The sequence below is a fragment of the Lepidochelys kempii genome, chromosome 7 (genome assembly GCF_965140285.1).
Source record: "Lepidochelys kempii isolate rLepKem1 chromosome 7, rLepKem1.hap1, whole genome shotgun sequence".
Lineage (NCBI taxonomy): Eukaryota > Metazoa > Chordata > Testudines > Cheloniidae > Lepidochelys > Lepidochelys kempii.
The window spans coordinates 15,607,898-15,624,224 of NC_136386.1; the positions used below are offsets into that span (position 1 = coordinate 15,607,898).

Sequence of the window (16,327 nt, forward strand, 5' to 3'; positions counted from 1 at the left end):
TTGCTTTACACCCAGAAAAAGGTAACTCTGGGGACCATTTCTGAATCTGATTGCAAAGTACTTCTCTTCAGGTTGTCATTGGAGACAAGGTGGTCCTGAATCCTGTTAATGCTGGTCAGCCCCTTCATGCCAGTAGTCACCAACTGGTTGATAATCCTGGGTGCAATGAGGTAAGTGTAAAATAAATCAAAAGCTTGGCCTGTTAGTGCAGTGGGTGGCACAGAAATTTGGTGTAAATAGAGTTGGAAGGGTCTTTGGAGTTTTCGGCTAAACTAAGGAGCACGCATGTTATGGAATTTCCGATTACCATGCTGGAGAGCATATGCTACACTGCTGTCCCATCCTGTTCGTGAAATAACAATACTACTAGCTCTGGAGACAGTGTTTCTCACCTTCTTCCTGGTGGGTAAACAGCTGGGCGGGGATTGGTAAGAGCAGGTCTGTTAGGTAAATAACAGGCTATATGGAACAAAGAAGTGAGCGTGGCCCATTCTGCCCAACTGCTTGGCTGTAAGAACAGAGATAGTTGAAATGTACTTTTCTGCAAAATCTACCATCCTCATGACTAGAGCTGAGTGAATAACTAACAAGTGTTTGTTTTTGTTTGATGTCAGTTTGGTGGGAGTTCTGAAAAATTAAAAAAAAAAAAGTTTTTGGGTGAACAAAGTCTGAAAATTCTGAAATGTTTTTGGTGAAATGACCCTGTTTATTCAATCTGAAACAACATTGAGAGCGGAGACCTGGGTTCAAATCCCTGTTCAGAGCAGAGATACAAGCCTGGGTCTTCCACATCCAAGGAGTGCCCTAACCACCAAGCCAGGGTATTCTGGGTCAGGTCAAGTCTCTCTCAATCTCTCCGGTTGAAGCTGGTTTACTAATCACTGGGTCAGAGAGAGAGTGAGAATGGTTAGGCCACTTGCCTGGGATGTGGGAGACCCAAATTCAAGTTGTTGCTCTAATAAATAATTACTTACATAGAGTAGAACAGTTCAAGGGGACAGATTGAGAAACCTACCTGAGAACAGCCTATAGCAGTGGTCCCCAAACTGTGGGGCACCCCCCATAAGGCTGCGGGGGGCCTGGGCCAGCACCCACGAGGGGACAGGGAGAGAGCGCGCCACCCAGCCCCACCCTGCCCTGGCCGCAGCCCTGCTCCTGGCTTGGGCCCCTGCCCTCGGCCTATGACCCCCCGCTCTTGGCTCCCAGCCTGGGAGGGGCACAGACACATTCTACTACTGGTAAAGGGGAGGGGAGTGCAAGAGGATAAGTTTGGGGATCACTGGCCTATAGTCTGGTGGTCAAAGCACTCAACTGGGAAAGGAGAGATTAAGGTTCAAATCTCTGCTCCAGAGCGAGGATTTGAACCTGGGTCTCCTGCATCCCAGGGAAGTGTCCTAGACCAGTGCTTCTCAAGCTATCTGATGTGGGGGACCAGCAATCTTTTTTTCCAATGCACGTGCAGACCGGCAGCCGATGGCCGGTCTGCGGACCACCACTTTGTTGGTGAACCACATCCAATCCTGTGTTTCTGTGAATCTAGCCTGATTTTTCTTTTTCCTGGTCAAAATTATTTGGTTAATTGGTGTCGGATTTACGAATAGTTTTGGGTCAATCAAGACTGCCTTTTTGGTGAAAAGTGTCATCCAGCTCTATTCTTGACATAGCGAGATGAGGTATCCACGTAATGAGTTAGGTACTAACGTTAAATATAGTTACTGTGATTTTCTGCAGGATTGAGTGCAGGCCATAGTCTTTCTGGATTGGTGTTTCATTTCATTCAGTAGTAAACAGGGATTGCAGTATACTGTTCAAATTCTCTTTCCACTGTAAAGAAAAGGGCAGTGCTTTGCAGTGTTTTACATACTGCTAGTGTGACTAGTGATACTAGTTTTTGTTCTAGGTCAACTCTGTGAACTGCAACACGAGCTGGAAAATAGTCCTTTTCATGAAATGGAGTGATAACAAAGATGATATTTTAAAAGGGGTAAGTTTGGAAATTCATCTTGCTGCTGGCTTTTTAATAGTGTGATGTCTGTATTGTCTAGTTTGTGATGATCATTCTGTCTTGGCTTTGACAGGGAGATGTGGTAAGGTTGTTTCATGCGGAGCAGGAGAAATTTCTGACTTGCGATGAGCACAGAAAGAAGCAGCATGTCTTCCTGAGAACTACGGGGAGACAGTCGGCCACTTCGGCAACTAGTTCAAAAGCACTGTGGGAAGTCGAGGTAAGGACGGCATCTCTGAGGCTGCACAAGTGGTTTTATTGTAACGATTGGTGCTTTTATTTAAAACCTTGCTCTACATGATTGATTTAGTTATTTTTTTTTTAAGTAAGATTTCCATCTAGATACTGGGCTAGATGGACCTTTGGTCTGACCCAGTATGGCCGTTCTTATGTTCTTACATGCCTGAAGGTGAAATACAACAGTACTAACCTGAGGGGCAAGCCACTGAAATTCAGAATATGGCCCCTCTTTCTCTTTTTCCAGGTGGTGCAACATGACCCTTGTCGAGGTGGTGCAGGATACTGGAATAGTCTTTTTCGGTTCAAACATCTTGCTACTGGACACTACTTAGCAGCAGAGGTAAATACCATGGGGAGGACCCATAAACTCTGCCTCTTCTCCTGTCAGTGCTGTCTTCCTTTATCCCTTCCTGAAAAATTGTGGTTGCCTAACTAATTGAGGATTGGAAACATATTAGTGAATGATCACTATGTAGGATTAGTATTACTAAGGATGAAATTATGCATGAATAGGGAGTATCAAAGTGCCAGACCCATGAAACAAGATATTTTCTTGAAAGATGCTTGGAAAAAACACTGCACTATAAGAATGACAATGGGTCCCTACTGTTTTTGTTAGGGATGGGTGGTGACTTCTTTTTGTTAAAAAGTTTAGACAATAAGTGTCACAATTTTATGTAAACAATCAACATCAAGATGAGCTCATTAGTGGGAAAGTGAATTGTACTGTGAATGGGGAGAACCTGTCGCTACATGTTTGGGGAAATAAATTAAACCCATTGTTGGATCCTCTGGATTTTTTTTATTTCCAAACAGAACATAAAATTGTTCATAAAAGAGAAGTTAAGAGTTATAGAAGCCTTCTAGGAATTGTCATGAACATTTACCTATCCAAGCATTTTCAAAGGTGAACTGTTAATACCTGTGAATACTCACTGAAACTAGCCTGACTCTGTGTATCTTGAAACACACTTGTGTAAATGAAGACAAGCATATTTGTAAAAGTAAGATGCTGGGGATATGCAAGGGAGGTTGGAGTAAAGAAAGGCAATATAGCCCATCATGGTGAACGCAAGAGTTCAGTTGAAATAATCCTGCTTTATGCTTTTCTAGTAAGCAGATTCCAAAACACTTAGTAGCATTTTGCCAAGTACAAAATGGATCAACAGGACTGGTGGATTATAGAGGTTGCTTAGCAAATCCTGGGCTGGTTAATCAGCTGTGAAAACATGGAAACACACTGATGCAAAGATGAAATGGGAGAAATTGATGAATTTGTGCATATTATGGCAAAAATAGTTTTTATCAAGGGAACATTTCAAATGATGACATGATCAAGATGTTTCTTGTAGCGACTTCTAAAGCTGGTTGAAATGTTTTGAAATTTAATTGTGATTTCAAAATTTAAAAGCTTGACAAAATTTTCACAAAATTTCCTTGTTTCCCGGCTTTAGTGATGTCCTGAGCTGGTTAGTTGAGTCTCTTTTGCAAGTTTGCTGATTGCTTAATTCTGTTCCTGGCTACACAACTGCCTGGTTTGTTTTTGTCTGTTTTTGTTTTTGCTTTTTAAAAGTTGATCGCATTGTATGTGTTTATAGATTCCGAGGCCTGAAGGGACCAGTATGGTAAACTAGTCTGAAATATAACACAGGCTGTTGTATAACACAGGCTACAGAACTTCCCAAAAATAATTCCTAGAGCATATTTTCTAGAAAAACATCCAATCTTGGTTAAAAAATTGCCAGTGATGGACAACCCAGCACAACCCTTAATAAATTGTTCCAGTGGTTAATTGCCCTCACTGTTAAAAATGTCTGCCTTATCTGCCGTCTGAATTTGTCTACTTTCAACTTCCAGCCATTGGATCTTGTTATGCTTTTGTCTGCTAGACTGAAGAACCCAACATGGTGTACTTCTGTAGAAAAAGATGCATCTGCTATGGAATAAGCTAGATCTCCCTGAGGAAATTTTATACTCGGGGTTGGAAAACTAAACTGTTGACTTGCCTGTGATTCTGTTTCATCAGGTAAACCCTGACTATGAGGAAGATGGCCAGGAGTGTCAATCCTCAGTAAGTATAGGCAAAAGTACAGTTTTGCCCCTGATTAGGAAGGCTTGACTCAAGCCTTGGTATCTGATTGGCAAGTGAACAGATGATACAAGGCATTTCTGCTACGAAAGAAAGTCGAAATTAAGCATGGCTGGAAGGTACTGCATGCAGTGCTCTATCCTGAGGCTGACTACTGAAGATTGGTGTAGTAGGCTTTAGAGGATGTTGAAAAGCTATGCACTTCTAGGTATCGTGATTCTTGAATAGCTCCTCTCAGGATAGCATCTGAACCATTTCTCAGAAAGCTGAACTCGTCACCTCTTCGATGCATTTTCTTTCTCCAAGTCTGAAGAGCAAGTTTCTCAAGATGAGATCTGTTACTAAATATCCCGAATGCTGCCTTTATCCCGGGGGCCAAATGAAGTGGTTGATTTCACAAATGAAAGCCATCTCTAAGGAACAATTTCTCATCTGTTAAATTATCATAGGAAAACCATGATAAATAATTAGGCTATAAAACAAGAACCGTGCCCAACCAGTGGTTAATTTTGATGTCATTGTTTTGAATGACCAGTAAAAGCGAGTGTGATGTCCTTTCCAATAAATGTTGTGGAGTTACATCACACTTACTCAAGATGCTGTTTGATTTACATGATAGAGTATGAATTACCAGAAGCCTCCTATTGATGTGACTAGGGAAGCAGACATACTGTATGGCCACTGTATTTGCAAATCAAAACTATTGGTGACAGCAGGTATAACTGGAACAGCACTTTCCCTTGTGGATTGTATTTTTCATTTGGATGAGACTGTAGGCTTATGATGCCATAACCTCTATTTCCTAATCAATGTCCTGCATAAGGGAAGATGGCTTTGTTTAGAAATCAGGAAGAAAAGCTTGTCTCCGTGGAGAAGAGAAGAATGTATCTTGATGCATGGAAGGGAGAAAAGCTCAAATTTTCTTTGTAGGCGTATTAGTTGGCCTGTCACCTTGTCTACATATGAAAGTCATCTAAAGTGGTAACCATTAAAAAAAACAACATTTGCCACCAGATACCCAAAAGTTACTCCAGTTATTTCCCGTTATAACTCATTTTCCTGTACTGCTTTGTAGAAAATGCTGCCCTCCTGGCGACACTATTTAGTACATATTCTGGATAGTGAAAACCAACTTCTATCTTAACTTTCTAGGAAAACACTAATGGTTTCTAGTACCTCTTTGGAAATCAGAAAAGACTTTCATTTTTGCCACTGTCATTACACACAAGTCCCTCATTCCAAAATGAGTTCAGGTGTTGATGGAATCTTGGAGTAAACTTTGATAAGTGAAAAGAAAAGGAGTACTTGTGGCACCTTAGAGACTAACCAATTTATTTGAGCATGAGCTTTTGTGAGCTACAGCTCACTTGCGAATACAGACTAACACGGCTGTTACTCTGAAACCTTTGTTAAGTGGTTTCTGGTTTTCTGCTTATACTTCTTCACCACCAGGTGGCGAAAATAGACCATAAACAAATGACAAGAGCATATAATCTCTCTAACATACAAATATGGTTTAAACTCCTTTAACTTAGAAATGGTGTTAGCATCCTAACCTTATTTGGGTACAGTAACTTTATTCAAGCCTAAATCATTCTCAAGACTGCAAGTCTCTCTGCACAGTATGTGCCCTGGCTTTCTTTCCTTGTCCCTCAATTAATGATCAGTGCAGAGGTTTGATTTGAATGAGCATGAATAATATGTCCCAAACTGCACCCTTCAACATTACAGGGGATCCATTGTGTGAATTTTGCAATGATGCTTTTGTAGGTGAAACTTTAGTTCTGCGTGGATGTAATAATCTTATCTAAGATCTCTCACTTTCTATTGCCTGTTGTTTGCTGCTCCCTGGTTTGTAGCTTTGCCATAATTTCTAGAATTGGCTAGGATATTGCCTCAGCTGCCAGACATAGTGAATTGTATGAATTTTCAGCAGCTGCCATGTTTGGAGATCAGCAAGAGGTTTGTTGAAGGCAAATGAAGGTTTTGAGAATTCAGTACAAGTGTAGAGTAGATTGAATATATAGCTGCATTTGTTTAAAATGCAAATCACCAATTTGCATGTCTAGTCCATATATTTACCATCCTATTACTGAAGGACAAATCAAAACTGTAAATATCTCCACTTCACAGCCAAGTTCACTTGCTACAAATGTCATAATGACAGAATATCCTGAAGTACATATATAACACGGTAAGCATTCTATAGCTTTCATACAATCCTAGCTCTTTGAACTCCTCAAGTTCAGATTTTCAGAAATAGATTGTTTTAAGTTTAGGCTCCTAATTCACTGCTGAGGTCCCTTACTAAGTGGCCTGACGTTCACCAGTACTGAGATCCCAACATTTCCCATTGAAGTTCATTGGAGTTGTTGGTTCTCAGCTCATTTTAAAAATCATGTTTAAATATGGGCCTTGGGCCCCTGTGTTTTGAAAGTCTTGGCCTCACTTGCTAACATCTTTACCTTACTGATTGGAGATTCCTGCTGATGTTCCCAAGAAAGGTCTTAAAGGAAGAGTGAACCACAGCTTTTCCTCATATTTTCCCACCTTGAGCTTCAGTTTTTCTGACTTTATACTTTTCAGAGTGGTAGCCGTGTTAGTTTGTATCAGCAAAAACAACATTATCTACTTGATAATGTAGTCATCCAAGTTCTTGTTCATTTAAGAAATGTTGGTGATTTCACGTCTCAATGCATTAATAAAGCTAAATTCATTAATGAAAGTATTAACCTGGTCAACACTTAATATTGTGCTAGCAGATGTTGTTGCCTTGTTTTTCTGTTGTGCATTGGACACATTTGAATGTGCAAGGCTAAATGCCATGAACTGAGGTGAAAACTACCAGCTGGCTAACTTCTCGGTTACCTTTCATTGTTTCGTCAGTGACTGACCACTATAATTCCGTTTCTGCTGTTGGAATCCGTTAGATACCGTTAATATTGACGTGACTGGGAAACAGAATTGCCAGCTGTCATTTTTGTTGCTTACAAAATATTTATTTAAAATTATAGTTATCAAGTAGACTTCTGGAGCCCTTCAGCAGCAGTCTCTAGGGTAAGGCTTTTGTCGGACATGGATCATCTGCAGCAGAGTCTGAAGCTAATCTGGGTTTTCAGTGTGTTGTGAAGTGAATGTTTTGGCAATTTGAGTGTATTTTCTGGCACTTAATGTAAAAAGACATAGACACAGCATTACTTAGGAATTATTACATTATAACCCAGAGATGTTCAAAAGTTACCAACAGCAGACAAAGTGAAGAACTGTATTTGGCAAAAGCAGCTAATTGTCTGTCAGTTTTATTTCTGTTCTAAAGCACAGCTGGAGCTTCTGCTAGTACCAGCGCTTGGAGAGGTTGATATTTGTGTGCACAAATTATAAAACACATTGATATAATGCTTGGCTTTTCACACTGGTCTGACAGTTCTTGGGATAGCATTTCTGACTTCATTTGATTGGATTCTTTCCATAGACAGATCCTGACCAAGATGCATCCAGAAGAGGGTTGCATAATGCTCAGGAGAAGATGGCTTACTCTCTGGTGTCCGTACCTGAAGGAAACGATATCTCCTCTATCTTTGAGCTGGACCCCACCACTTTACGAGGGGGAGATAGCCTTGTCCCAAGGTATGATGGTTAAATTCAATAGGTTCTCACTTCTTACAGGCTTACAGCAGTACCCAGTTTGAGTTGAATATCCTCCTTGGATGATGTTGCTACTGGAACCACGGGATGCTGAAAGATGGCGACACTACAGCATTTATTTTTAAGATTACAGAACAGTTTTTCACTGTTTCTCTTTCAAGTTAATTAAAGGTATTACTAGTAGTAACACCTGACAGTTATATAGTACTTCATCAATATATCTTCAAGAAATTTATAAAGGAGATGGCAATATCATTTTCCCCACGTTCCAGCGGGGGAAACTGAGGCACAGAGCGGAAGTGACTTGCCCAAGGTCCTGCAGCAAGCCAGGGATAGGATTCAGGTCTCCTGAATTCATGTTCACACTCTATCTATATTGCTAAAGGGTTAGGTTAAAAAAAAAAGGGGGGGGGCTCCAGAGGTGATCCCAGCAATTATAGGCCTGAAAGCCTGACTTTAGTACTGGGCAAACTGGTTGAAACTATAACCAAGAACAATATTGTCAGACATATAGCTGAACATAATTTGTTGAGGAAGAGTCAACATGGTTTTAGTAAAGGGAAATCATGCCCCACCAATCAACTAGAATTCTTTGAGGGGGTCAACAAACATGTGGACCAAGGGGAGCCAGTGGATATAGTGTACTTAGATTTTCAGAATGCCTTTGACAAAAGCTCTTACGCAAAGTAAGCTGCCATGGGATAAGAAAGAAGGTGCTCTCATGGATTGGTAACTGATTAAAAGATAGGAAACAAAGGGTAGGTATAAATGGTCAGTTTTCAGAGTGGAGAGAGGTAAATAGTGGTGTCCTCCAGGGGGTCTGTTCTGGGACCAGTCCTATTCAACATATTCATAAATGATCTGGAAAAAGGGGTCAACAGTGAGATGGCAAAATGTACAGATACAAAATTACTTAAGATAGTTAAGACCCAGGCAGACTGAGAAGAGCTACAAAAGGATCTCACAAAATTGAGTGACTAGGCAACAAAATGGCAGATGAAATTTAATGTTGATAAATGCAAAGTAATGCACATTGGAAAGCATAGTCCCAACTACACATATAAAACAACGGGGTCTAAATTAGCTGTTACCACTCAAGAAAGAGATCTTGGAGTCACTGTGCAGCGGCAGTCAAAAAAGCGAACAGAATGCTGGGAATAATTAAAGAATAGATAATAGGACAGAAAATATCATGTTACCTCTATATAAATTGATGATATGCCCACATCTTGAATACTGTGTGAAGACGTGGTCGCCCCATCTCAAAAAAGATATATTGGAATTGGAAAAGGTTCAGAAAAAGACAACAAAAATGATTAGGGGTATGGAATGGCTTCCATATGAGGAGAGATTAATAAGACTGGGACTTTTCAGCTTGGAAAAGAGACAGCTAAGGGGAGATATGATTGAGGTCTATTAAATCATGACTGGTATAGAGAAAGTAGATAAGGAAGTGTTCTTTACTACTTCTCATAATACAAGAACTAGGGGTCACCAAATGAAATTAATAGGCAGCAGGTTTGAAACAAATAAAAGGAAGCATTTCTTCACACAACGCACAGTCAACCTGTGGAACACCTTGCCAGAGGATGTTGTGAAGGCCAAGACCGTAACAGGGTTCAAAAAAGAACTAGATAAATTCATGGGGGATAGGCCCATCAATGGCTATTAGCCGGGATGGGCAGGAATGGTGTCCCTATCCTCTGTTTGCCAGAAGCTGGGAATGAGCGACAGGGAATGGATCACTTGATGATTACCTATTCTGTTCATTCCCTCTGGGTCACCTGGCACCGGCCACAGTCGGAAGACAGGATACTGGGCTAGGTGGACCAAAGGTCTGACCTAGTAGGGCCATTCTTATGTTCTAGGTGTGTGAATTCTGCATATTGCTCCTCATGCTCAACAGTGTTATTTTCTACTAATGAAACATTTTAATGGCGCTATTTATTCACTACATGCATTACAAACTTAGTTAAGACACATTGCATGCTCCAAAGATGAAGTAATCTGCTTTTTATATAAATAATTTGCATTTTGTCTAAACTGATTGATTGATCTCCAGGTCAGAATCAATGAACTCCATGTGTCCTATTTAGTAAACTAAATTGAGTTCCTTTCAGTGAGTGTCTTGTATGGCTTTCAGCAGTTGTACAGGTGCAGATATGTGGTGGCTAATACTTCCTTTGTAGCCATTCTCTTGCATTGTACTTTTTTGGTAAGTGCAAAGCATAGATCTAGAGGAGACCAATAGGAGCAAAGCCTTTCTGAAGCCAACACTAGGAATAAAATTATTCCACGATGGTCATCAGTTGTCACAGATAAGCAGTTCTTAAAAACTTGAAGAGTGTCAGCTTTTTTGTATAGTTAGGCTTAAGGGTCTCTGTGACTAGGAAGTTTCTTGAGACCATGTAAAAACTATTGATGTGACTCTACCTTTTAGGCATAAAACTTTTAGAGTATGTCTACACTGTAACTGGGAGGTGTGGGTCCCAGCACAGGCAAGCAGATTTGCTCAAGCTCCTCTTGAGTTAGCGCACTAAAATAGCATTGTGACATGGGCAGCAGCTTGGGCTAGCCACCTGAGTCCAAGCCTGATCCCCTGGGTCTGAGCTTGGATGGCTAGCCCAAGCTGCTGCCATGTCACAATGTCCACACCGCTGGTATTAGCATGCTAGCTCAAGAGGAGCTCATGCAAGTCTGCCTACCCGTGCTGGGAATCACACCGCTGAGAAGGTGTAGGCATACCCTTCACGTTTGTGTGGGTAAACTTGAACTTGTTTGTTTTACTGCAAATTGTTTCAGAATATTTGTGTTAGTCACTAAAGGTGAGCCACCTTAACAGAGCTTGAGTTTTAAGTAACATTTCGTGGCTAAGTTGAAATTCCAGCTCCAAAACAAGGGAACAAAAAAACTGTTCATGTGTAATTGTGATTACATGAGTGCTGTGCATGCTTCCTACACACACAAATCAATGCTCGGCTAGCTTAATCCTTCCTGGATTGCCCTGCTGTTCTAGTTCTTAGTCTGTCAGTAGATTGACATGATGCCCCTGGTTGTGGTTTTTGATCTGAGCTGTGGCTTAGGTTGAGACCACCAAATTTGTGGAAAATTTTGACCTAACAGAAATTTAAACCAATGTCTTCTGAGGTGAAAGGACTGCTAGCAGTCCCCTAGTCTTTGCTGCTTTATACTATTAAATAAATATATCGGGCGCAGAGAGTGCATGCGCGTGTGTGTGTGAGGTGAGTGTCCCCTGTGGCAACTTTTTTGTTTTTTATGGGAACAATTTTTTATTACTTTCTGTGACGCTTGAACAGGTTATAGATTGTGCATGGTAAGTGGCCAAATTGTTTTCAAAGAATAAGTACTGCTTTCGGGTAGCTTTTCCTTTCCCATTTATGCACAGGAATTGTTGGAAGTTCAGCTGCAGTAAGTTAAGATATAGATGCACTTTGGAGTGGAGTTCACAATACAGAAAAAACTGAAGAGTTTTAACTTGTGTTGCTAATTTGAAAAGCTTTATTCTAATTATGGGACACCCTGTTTCCAGCAGAAAATAATCTGTCTCCGATTAGTCGTTCCTGCCAATGACTTGGAAGTTGTACACACCTAGGATTACTGATCAATTACGTGTCTTGGAAACTGTCTAATTGTTACAACTATTGGCTGTGTTGTAGGAACTCCTATGTCAGGCTTAGACACCTGTGTACTAACACCTGGGTTCATAGCACCAACATCCCAATTGATAAAGAAGAAGAGAAACCTGTGATGCTTAAAGTAAGTCCTGTAACTTTAACAAATCCTTCTTTTGACTTCTGTGTTTTCATAAAAATACTTCCAATATTAAAAATGCTGAGCCCTTGAGGCTTATTATTCTGCTGAGTTAGTCAAATAACAGTGCAATATTAAGTATTGTAACGAAAAAATTAAGCACTAACATTAGTTGAGTGATTGGGCTTTTTAGTTTTCTCTATAATGTAATCATCAGGAACAGCATGTCTTTTGGGTGTTTGTGGTTTGTCTGGTTTGAGACTGCAAAAGTCTTGAATTGGAGAACTATAGATTTGCATTGAAGTGTTTTGTTGTTAAACTTATTCTATCAAAAATCTTGTACTGCTGTTTCTAATCTCAACTGTTAGGACTGTGGTTTCTTTCATGTCTTAATATTACTGAGTTACTTTACTGCTGCTTTGCCCCTTTTTGTCTTGGGTTTTAGATTGGTACCTCTCCAGTAAAAGAGGACAAAGAAGCTTTTGCTATAGTACCAGTTTCTCCTGCAGAAGTTCGGGACTTGGACTTTGCAAACGATGCAAGCAAAGTGTTGGGTTCCATTGCTGGCAAGTTGGAAAAGGGAACGATCACCCAGAACGAAAGAAGGTAGGAGGCTCAAGAAGCAAGCTTCTTGTACTAATAGGGCTGCTGCCTTTACTGAAGTTAGTTTTATTCCCCACCCTTGTGTTTGAAAGAACAAAGAGAACCTTGGGAATTTACAGACCGGTCAGCCTAACTTCGATAACTGGAAAGACTGTGGAACAAATTATTAAAAATCATGTTGTAAGCACATGGATGGTGATGGGGTTATAAGTAATCGCTAGCATGGATTTGTCAGGAACAAATCTTTCACAGGGTTACTGGCCTAGTGGATGGAGGGAAGCAGTAGATATGATATATCTTGATTTTAATAAGTCTTTTGACACCATCCCACATGACATTCTCATAAGCAAACTATGGAGATGTGGTCTAGATGAAATTACTATAAAATGGCTTTACAGCTGGTTGAAAGACCATGCTCAAAGAGTAGTTATCAACTACTAATTGCTTACTGGAGAAGTTTGCTTCCCCCACATGCCTTCACAGAGGGGATGAATATAGGCTTGTGGGGAGCATCACCAATGAATCCCGGCACAATATAGATCACATGGACCAAAACCCGTGCATATAGAAAGCAGTGGACCCCATCCACTGACTGTTCATTATACCCTGAAAACTGTCAAACTGGGAGGGTGTATCTAGTAGGGTCCCACAGGGGTCAGTCCTGGATCCGATGCTTTTCAGTATTTTCATTATAACATTTGCAGGTGACACCAAACTGGGAGGGGTTGCAAGATCTTTGGAAAACAGGATTAGAATTCAAAGCGACCTTGACAGATTGGAGAATTGGTCTGAATGCAACAGGATGAAATTCAATAGCCTAGGCCCTAGTGCAGAGTACTTCACGTAAGGAGGAAAAATCAAATGCACACCTACAAAATGGGGAATAACTGACTAGATGGTAGTACTTCTGAAAAGGATCTGGGGGTTATAGTGAATTGTAAATTGAATGAGTCAACAATGTGATACAGTTGTGAAAAAGGCTAATATCATTCTGGGGTTTATTAACAGGAGTGTCATATGTAAGAAATAGGAGGTTATTGTCCTGCTCTACTCAGCACTAGTGAGGCATCAGCTGGATTACTGTGTCCAGTTCTGCGTGCCACGTTTTAGGAAAGATGGGGACAAATTGGAGATAGTCCAGAAGAAAAAGAAAAAAAAGAGAAGAAGTTTAGAAAATGTGCCTTTGAAGGAAAGGTTAAAAAGCTGGGCATGTTTAGTCTTGAAAAGAGAAGACTGAGGGGGAACTTGATAACACTCTTCAAATAAGTTAAAGGCTGTTATAAAGAGAACAGTGATCAGTTGTTCTCCATGTCCACTGAAGGTAGGATAAGAAGTAATGGACTTAATCTGCAGCAAGGGAGATTTAGGTTAGAAAAACTAGAAAAATTAGAAAAACTTTCTAACTACAGGGGTAGTTACACTCTGGAATAGGCTTCCCTGGGAGGTTGTGGAAACCTTATCGTTGGAGGTTTTTAAAAAGAGGTTGGACAAACATCTGTCAGGGAGATCTAGGTTTACATGGTATTGGTACAGCTCAAGGGGTTGGATTTGATTATTGATATCTACCTTACATTTCTATGATTCTGTGATATCAGAGGATCTCAGTCTCTGTTCCCTGAAGCCCTCCTTGATTTTTTGCAGAATTGATATCTTAGGAACTAGACTGAGGGTCTCAAACACGCGGGCCACATGCAGCCCCCAGAGTTATTTCCTGTGGCCTGCCATAGTTCCCCTCACCCCCCACCTCCGCCCCCCCCAGCACGCCGAGTCCCGGCTCCTCGGCCTGCCGCCAAACAGCTGTTTGGTGATGCTTAGGACTTTCCAGGAGGGAGGGGGGAGGGACACAGCATGTTCAGGGCAGCAGGCGGGGGTTGTGGATGGCGGGAGCGCTGCGAACGCAGGCTGGAGGACTCAGGAGGAGGACAGGACAGCTGCACAACTGGCCGCAGAGAAGCGGCGCTTTGCAGGGGAAACTGCTGCTTCTCTCCGGCTGCCCCTGCTCCTCCTGAGTCCTCTGCCCATGTTCGCAGGGCCACATTCCAAAAGGGGCTTTAGAGCTGCAGCCCAGGGCCCTGCAGTCCCTGCAATCTGGGCGGCTCTGCCTGGCGGCGGGCGGCTCCCAGAATCACGGCCATGGGGGCGGTGCCGCACTGCGCGGAACCACCTGCACCCCCCCTGCACCAAACAGGAGCTGCCCCAGGTAAGTGCTCTGCCCCCCTTGCCTGCCCCAGCCCTGTGCCCCCTCCCACACCCTAAGTCCCTAACTCCTGCCCAGACCCCGCACCCCCACCCTGAGCCTCCTCCCATACCCTAACTCCTGCCCAGACCCTGCACCCCCACCCTGAGCCCCCTCACACACCCTAACTCCCCCCCAGCCCTGAGCCCCAGGAGGAGAATGGAGGAAAAAAAATAAAAAATGGGGGGGGGATAAGAGAGTGCTCCCCCACAGGGGCCCAAAAATGAAGCTGAGCACAGGGCCCCACTAACTCTAAATCCGCCACTGTGAAAAGGTGTCAGTGATGCGGCCCTCGGGCCAATGTACTAATCCTCATGTGGCCCTCGTGGTGATTTGAGTTTGAGATCCCTGAACTAGACACTAGACCTCAACTGTATGCACTTAGAACAAATTTTGAAAGAGAGCACAGTTAACATAGAGGTAAACAGTAATTGTCATAAAGTATAATGTGATTTTACAAAAGGTAGATCGAGTAAGGTAGATCTGGTCTATTTCTTTGAGAAGATAACGAGTTATCTAGATAAATGAAATGCAGTTGATCTAATCTACCTGGATTTCAGTAAAGCATTTGATACCGTTCCACATGGGAAATTATTAGTTAAATGGGAGAAGATGGGGATTGATATAAGAATTAAAAGGTCAGTAAGGATCTGGTTAAAAGGGAGACTACAGTGGGTTATGTTGAAAGGTGAACTATCAGACTGGAGTGAGGTTACTAGCGGAGTTCCTCGAGGATCAGTTCTGGGACCAATCTTCTTTAACATTTTCAGTAATGACTTTAGCACGCTCTCACTTTCTGTGCCAATAAAATTTGCAGATGATGCAAATTTGGTATGAATTGCAAAGACCGAGGAGAACCAGAATCTCATATGAGAAGATTTGGATGACCTTGAAAACCAGAGTAATAGAAATGGGATGAAATTTAATAGTTATGCATTTAGAAACTAACAAGACTTTTCACTATAAACTGAGTACTTCCCATTTTGAAGTGACAGAGAAGGAGAAAGATCTGGGTGTATTTGTCGATCAGAGGATGACTAAGAGTTACCAATGTGATGCGACCGTGAAAAAAAGCTAATATAATCCTAGGATGCATCAGGTGAGGTATTTCCAGTAGAGCTAAGAAAGTATTATTACCATTATACAAGGCACTGGTGAGACCTCATTTCTAATACTGTGTGCAATTCTGATCTTCTATGTATGTTTAAGAAAGATGAATTCAAAATGGAACAGGGAGCGAGAAGGGCTACTAGGATGATCAGAGGAATGGAGAACCAACTTAAGGAACTTGGCTTGTTTAGCCTAACACAGCAAAGGTTGAGGGGAGATATGATTGCTCTCCACAAATACATCAGAAATATAAGCACCAGGGAGGAAGAGAAGTTACTTAAGTTAAGGACTAATGTTGGCACAAGAACAAATGATATAAACTGGTCATGAGTACATTTAGATCTGAAATTAGACAAAGGTTTCTAATCTTTGAGGAGTTAAGTTCTGGAACAGCCTTTCAAGAGGGGTATGGGGGGGGGAACCTAACTTCTTTCAAGACTGAGCTTGGTAAGTTTAATAAAGGGGATGTATGATGAGACTGCCTACAATGGCATATGGCCCATGTGCAACTGCTAATTTGAAATATCCCCAGCAGCTGGACATGGGACACTAGACGGGGAGGATTCTTTCCCAGGTGTCTGGCATGTTCAGGGTCTAACTGATTTGCTATATTTGGGGTCAGGAAGGA

The 16,327-nt window shown here is 41.7% G+C and overlaps 1 protein-coding gene across 7 annotated transcripts in view; it reads left to right on the plus strand.

Annotated features, from left to right (window-relative positions):
* ITPR1 (inositol 1,4,5-trisphosphate receptor type 1) overlaps nt 1-16,327 on the plus strand; it is a 251,731-nt gene that overhangs the window by 80,400 nt on the left and 155,004 nt on the right. For 5 of the 7 annotated variants that reach the window (XM_078853566.1, XM_078853570.1, XM_078853568.1 and 2 more), the window contains 8 exons: nt 72-170; nt 1,901-1,984; nt 2,079-2,225; nt 2,490-2,585; nt 4,272-4,316; nt 7,807-7,961; nt 11,657-11,756; nt 12,196-12,356. In XM_078853566.1, coding sequence (XP_078709692.1) covers nt 72-170; nt 1,901-1,984; nt 2,079-2,225; nt 2,490-2,585; nt 4,272-4,316; nt 7,807-7,961; nt 11,657-11,756; nt 12,196-12,356 — 887 coding nt within the window. The remainder of the gene's footprint in view (nt 1-71; nt 171-1,900; nt 1,985-2,078; nt 2,226-2,489; nt 2,586-4,271; nt 4,317-7,806; nt 7,962-11,656; nt 11,757-12,195; nt 12,357-16,327) is intronic. The other 2 variants (XM_078853571.1, XM_078853567.1) reach the window with 1 other exon arrangement.